At 46.5% G+C, this 6965-nt stretch overlaps 1 protein-coding gene across 1 annotated transcript; it reads left to right on the forward strand.

Moving 5' to 3' along the window:
* Nucleotides 1-5205: 5205 nt before the first annotated feature.
* LOC125300108 (extensin-like) lies at nucleotides 5206-6221 on the forward strand. The gene is made up of 2 exons (XM_048251720.1): nucleotides 5206-5289; nucleotides 5724-6221. The coding sequence occupies exons 1-2, from the start codon at nucleotides 5206-5208 to the stop codon at nucleotides 6219-6221; spliced, it is 582 nt and encodes a 193-aa protein (XP_048107677.1).
* The last annotated feature ends 744 nt before the right edge of the window (nucleotides 6222-6965 follow it).

Below are 6965 nucleotides of genomic sequence, written 5' to 3' on the forward strand. Positions count from 1 at the left end.
ATCTTGTGGAAAGTACCCCATGTCAATCTCTAGGTATGGTGAAGGATATGTGATGATGTGGGGCTATTTTAATTCCAAAGGCCAAGGGAACTTTATCAGGATGCATAGTATCCTGGATCCATGAAATAACTGGCCTTCAAAAATAAAAAATCTGCCTGCCTCTGTGGGAATTTAACATAGGGGGGTGTATTCTTATGCACCCTGTTTTTATGTATAACATTTATTTATTTACGATACATTATTCATTCACAAAGAAAATTGGTGTTCTTAAAGGTAGAAGTTTTCCTCATTTTTTTTAAATTGAAGCATTAAGATCCATTTCCAAAAGATGATGTTTTATTCCTCTTTTTAGTCAACTTTAGCATGGGAGTAAATACTTATGCAATCCACTGTACACGACACACACAAGTCCACCACTCCTTCAAGAATTAGATTGTTAAATTTTCACCCATCTCCTGGCACGAGTCTTTCTGACAGACTAAATAATCCACAGGGTACTAAGCACATCAGAATAGTGGTCCAGCCTTTCATACCAAATATATAAGAAAAATACAAATACAATAAAAGAAGGAAAGGGCTATGCAAGTTTTAAAGTTGACACACACAGCCGACAAAAAATCTCTCTTTACACAAGAACTTCATCCAAGAATATCATCCTAATCAGTCTGTGCTTATCATCTATTTTCTAAAGCGCCTAAGTTTTCTAAAGTGTCTAAAGACTCTGAGTGTCTTGAAAAGTACTATATATTCTATTAAATGTATTATTATTATTATTATTATTATAATTATTATATTAAATATATTTTAAATGTAAGAAATTCTAACATATGTTTAGTGTCTTAGTTGGTATAGGTTTGTCTGTGTCTTTACGAATGTGTATCTAAAAAGTTAAATATCATATATGTCAAATAAAACCCTTCCAGATCCTTGCTCTTTGCTGATGACCAAAACAGTTTCTCATTTTTTTGACCAGCACCAATGTGACTGTGTTTACAGAGAGACACAAAAAGTCAAACTAAATAACTATACAAGGAAACAAAATAGAAATAGAAAATAAATAGAAACATACAAAACAAATTCTTTAATTTAAATTTTGTGCCTGCCTCATATAACATCGACTAAAGTTTCACACAATATAGTGATTCCTGGAATACCCCCGTGTAGGTTTAATAAAAGCAAATGTTTGGGAGACCATTAGATACAAACCTTTCCAGAGCTTTACTGCCCATCATCTGATGGCACCAGTGTCAATCACTGCCATGGCAGTAGCCAATCAGACAACTGGCAATGCTGGTTGCTACACAAGTCCCTTATAAATAAATAAATAAAAAAAAAAAACAAACATCAGCGTGATCTCATTGCTTCTCATCTGCTATTTTATGTTTTAACCAAGACCCCCACCAGGCCATAGAGGGTCCTCCCATTTAACATTTGCCAGGTCTGGCTTTGATATGCACATCAAATGGGAGGTATTTTGCGCAGCTCAGGTGGATGGAGGCAGCTGTAAGATGACTCCTCTGGAACATCTGAGGCTCGGGCACAGCCGAGTCCTGCCACGCTAGTTGTCTTACAGCTGGCCTTTTGATGGCATTATCTTGTTAGCATTTGCAGTTCCTTGGGGGTGCGATGGGTTGCGAGAGGTGGACCAGAGGGGCCGCTAGGGGCCCTCTGAACTACCGCGGAGATACAGCGCCCCTGCAGCATTCCAAAGACGCCCAGCTGCTGGAGAGGGAACATTTATCCACTAATCATCCGCACACAACTCAGAACGCAGCATTACCTGCCAAACCAGCCTTTAGACGTGCCGTGAAGTTGGGCTCCATTTGAAATGATTCACTTACTGACCAAGGCTTTATTTGATCTACTTCAGCCTGTCTGTGAACAATTCAGTGTTCAACCAAGGACCCAAAAATGCCTGAATATTCTGAAACACAGACAGGTTGCGGTGTAGACTCCTCTATCCCAAAAGTGCCAGTCAAACAAAAAAGAACGTAACATGTAGCATTTTTAGGAGTCAAAACATGACAGACAGCATAACAAGGACGGACAGAAAAAGTTGAATGAGAGGGGGATCTTATCACGGTTATTACTGGGGTTATTTGTGGAACAGTGGCTGCTGGTTTGCACACCGGAGCTCTTAAGTAAATGGCTTAGAAAGTGTTCCCAAGCATTTAAAGGGCCTTTTCTGGTGGCACCATGGGGAGAGCATTCCACCTGCAGCTTTCAGCGCGGCGCACCAGGGATGTAGCCGACACAAGCAGAGTTATAATTTAGCCAGGGCATGTTGTCAGCCTACACAATTCACATGTACATCTTCTGTCCACTTTTAAATGATTTCCAGATGCAGATGAAAGCATGTGGACACTTACATATGATCATACTATATGCCATATTGTAGGCTATGACATGAGAATGTTTAATACTGCATTCTATCATACAATATTATCAGATTATATTTTATATTCACAGGTGTCATTTATCACACAGGGCAGCATGTCAGATCAAAAAATACACTGCACTTTGCAGGATTGTATCTGTGTGTGTGTGTTTGTGTGTGTGTGTGTGTGTGTGTGTGTAAAGTCGAGGGATGTCTCATGTCCTCACACTGCCCCTCTGCCTGTTCCAGGGGCCATTTTGCTAAGGAGAAAAAGCTCTGGTGACCCGTGCCAGAATCTTGAGCTTTTAAGAATGGCTGTCATTTTGTCAATTTTATAACAGCTCTTTCTCAATTCATGCTCATTTCACACAAAACCACTCAGAAACACGGCAGCATCTAAGAGCATGTCTACTCAGATCACTTAAAAGCAATTACTCTTGTAAAGTGTGAATGAGTCCGTCGATTTCCGCAGGGGGAAAAGAGGAAAAAGCTAGCTTTGCATAACTACATCCGCAGAGCTGTTGCCACAGAAACAAATGGCAAATACCTTGGGATGGAGAGAATGTGTGGCTTTTTGGTGTAGTTGTTTTATGCTCAGAAAGGAAACATGGTATTTTTCTCTAGCACCCTTTTTGCTTTTTTTTTATTTAAAAATGTTGCATTTATAGACAAATTATCTGTCTATAAACACAAGTGTCAGTCACGTTTCTCCATTTCTGTACTAACTGTGAGTATTGCAAGGCGGCTGAGGTGTATGTGCTCTCCGAGTGATTCTCCTTCTCAACCTCTCTTTGACTCCTCTCTATCCTCCAGGCCAAAGGCAACCCTGTGGTGAAGAGAGGGATTGGGAAGTGGAGGAGGGGGAGAAGGAGAGAGGAGAGGGGGATCTAAGAGCCTTGAAGGAAATTGGGTGCATCGGAGGGGGCGGGAAGGTGGGGTGGGAGGGGGGCATGGGGGGTTGCAAAAACAGCCTGATTTTTTAAAGGGAGTTCAACTCTTCCCAAACAACTGCATGGACATTGAGTGATTGTTGTGCTGTTGAGCTAGCCTGGTGAGCTGCAGTCATCAGACATAAGGCTGAGCCAGTTCGGTGATGGAAGCCCCACCACACACCACAGATGCGTGGCTACGAGAATGAAAAGCATGTGCTACAGCGTTAAATTTAGACTTGGCCTAAGGCTTGGGTGCGTTTGTAGTGTTTGTGTTTGTAGTGCTGCGCAAAAAAAAAAAAAAAAAAAAAACTAAAAACTGGGTCATCGCTTCACAATGGCTGTTGCCAAGCACATCGACAGTATCAACAGAGGAACTGTGTCATGGAAATGGGGAAATCCTATTGGTAGAGCACTACGAGGAACTCGTAGTATCCTACGAGCTGTGAATTACGCTCAGAACAGGAGGCAGGAAGGGGACAGAATAGAATGCAGGAATTCCTCATTCTGAGAGAGAAAGAGAGAGGGGGGGTTTGTAGTAGTAGAGAGAAAATATGTCATAAACATAGGAGAAAATATGTCATAAACAAAAAGAGGATAAAGCGGTAGGAATGGACAGACAAAAATGATAAGGATTACAACATGAAACACACACACACACACACTGCTCCACTGAGTCATTGCAAGCATTAAAAAAGGACTGCACATCCCCATTCATGCCAGATGACAAAAGAGAGTAGAAACCCCAGCTCCAGCACGCAGTGTCTTCCTCTGGCAGGCCGTAATAAAGACAGACATGCAGACGCGCTAACCAGATTAGCGTGGTGCAGACCTGTGGATCCACCTTTTCAGAGAGCTCTCTACGCCAGTCATCAAGGATTAGGAGACTGTGAAGAGTCCAGTTTGGAGCGTCCGAGAGACCAGGCTAGGCAAGGATAAATTAATCATCTCTTCTGTCAAGCTACTACAGGTCTTTTTTCTAATCAAACCCACCCACATGTTAGAGAGAGAGAGTGAGAGCGTGTCTCATTCTGCACTCCAGATTTGGCAACACGGAATTATGTTTGTAAAGCCATGTTCTGGAGGAATTAATAAGCAGTGGCGCAACTAAATGTGCCCTCTATTTTAACCACTTCCTGCGGGGTTCAAAAAGAGAGGAAGGTAGGGAGAGAGGGGAACGGATTAGAATTAAAACTGGCTAACTGAGTAGGAATTAACTCTCTCTCTCTCTCTCCATCTTTCTCTTTCATCCAACCCTCTCAGTGGGTGATGCAGTTCCCGCTGCTTAGCTGATCAAACTTTGCAGCTCACAGGCGAGTCCACCCAAATCCTACCATGTGTGCGGAGGCACACACACACACACACACACACACACACACACACACACACACACACAAGCGTTGTGTGCAGAGAGCAGAGTCCTGGCACCCTGGTGCCCAGAGCCACCTCTACCCGCAGCAGATAAACGCTGCAGCCTGCAGGCCCTCCAGAGCGCGTGGGTGGCAACAGAAATTTCATCTAAGCAAACTTCCAGGACATAAAAAAGACAAAGAGAGTAAAAAAAATGATGAAGGGGTGAGAGGGATTTTTGTTTCTGCATGACTATTTCTTTCTCTGCATTTCTAACGGCCGACCTGCCAGGGACGGCAACTCAAGCACCTCGTCCCACCAGGCGGCTCGTCTGTGTCACAGCCTCTTTGGAGTCGCAGCACCAGCAATCCCAGAGGATGCTTGAGTGAGTGTGTGTGTGTGTGTGTGTCTGTGTCTGTGTATGTGTGAGTGTGTGTGTGTGTGTGTGTGTGAGTTAGAGCACATAGGGGAAGGGGCATGTAACAGAGGAATAGTAGAAAAGTGAAGAGAGTGAGAGAAAGGAAGGGATGACATCCCCAGTGATAAATGATGAAGAGGAGTGACAGTGCTGAGGGACACCACGGGCTGCAGAGCGGCCATGTCTCACCAGGGAACCACCACACCGTGTCCCAGGCAAAGAGAGAGGGAGCGCCACTGAGGAAGAGACTGTAGACTGAGAGAGAGAGAGAGAGAGAGCGAGAGAGAGAGAGAGAACAAAATGAGAGCATGAGGGAGAACAAGAGACAGAAGATCACAGAGAGAGGGAACGAGAGAGAGAGAGAGACAGAGAGAGGACAGAATGAGTGAAGAAGAGTGGTTTTAACTGGCTGTAATGGGCATCCCCCCCGGAGGAGAGGTGGTGGCCGGTGGCGGGCAGTTGGGGACGAGCGGTAGGAGATGTGGAGCAGAGCGTGGAACTGTAACTGTGGAGCACTCCAGGCCCCATTCCCTCCTGTGGAACTGGGCTCCCATCTCCCCCAACACCACACCCAACACCTGGCTCCCCCAACCCAGCCATCTGAACCCAACACCACACCCAGCCCATCTCAACCCAACACCACACCCAGCCCATCTCCCAACCCACAACACCACACCACCCCAGCCCATCTCAACCCAACACCACACCCAGCCCATCTCAACCCAACACCACACCCAGCCCATCTGAACCCAACACCACACCCAGCCCATCTGAACCCAACACCACACCCAGCCCATCTGAACCCAACACCACACCCAGCCCATCTCCCCAACACCACACCCAGCCCATCTCCCCCAACACCACACCCAGCCCATCTGAACCCAACACCACACCCAGCCCATCTCCCCCAACACCACACCCAGCCCATCTCAACCCAACACCACACCCAGCCCATCTGAACCCAACACCACACCCAGCCCATCTCCCCCCACACACCTCACACCCAGCCCATCTCCCCAACACCACACCCAGCCCATCTCAACCCAACACCACACCCAGCCCATCTCCCCCCAACACCACACCCAGCCCATCTCCCCAACACCACACCCAGCCCATCTCAACCCAACACCACACCCAGCCCATCTGAACCCAACACCACACCCAGCCCATCTCCCCCAACACCACACCCAGCCCATCTCCCCCCAACACCACACCCAGCCCATCTCCCCCAACACCACACCCAGCCCATCTCCCCCCCAACACCCACCCAACACCACACCCAGCCCATCTCAACCCAACACCACACCCAGCCCATCTCCCCCCAACACCACACCCAGCCCATCTCAACCCAACACCACACCCAGCCCATCTCCCCCAACACCACACCCAGCCCATCTCCCCCCAACACCACACCCAGCCCATCTCAACCCAACACCACACCCAGCCCATCTCAACCCAACGCCGGGGGGGAAGCTTCAGAGAGCACGCGCAGACCTGTTTGATCTGATGCCTGTCCTCGAGCCTTGCCCTGGACACACCACACATATATGTGTGTGTGTGTGTGTGTGTGTGTGTGTGTGTGTGTGTGTACTGTATGTGTGTGTGTGTATGTGTGTGTGTGTGTGTGTGTGTGTGTGTGTGTGTGTGTGTGTGTGTGTGAAAGTTACAGTGACCAAAGTTTTTTTTTTTCTTGCAATTCACATCCCTTGAATCCCTCCACCTTCAATATTAGTTGGGAGCTATCTTGTCAACAGCGTACCTGTGTAGGCTCCCCCTGAGCTCCTAATTGGCTTGATTGATTAAAGGAATAAATTAAATGCTGTCCCAAATTAATCTTGTCCAGACAGTTGTGACTCATGAATTATTTGTGGCACAAATGTGGTGGTGCAGA

Source organism: Alosa alosa, chromosome 1 (genome assembly GCF_017589495.1).
Source record: "Alosa alosa isolate M-15738 ecotype Scorff River chromosome 1, AALO_Geno_1.1, whole genome shotgun sequence".
Taxonomy (NCBI): Eukaryota; Metazoa; Chordata; class Actinopteri; order Clupeiformes; family Clupeidae; genus Alosa; species Alosa alosa.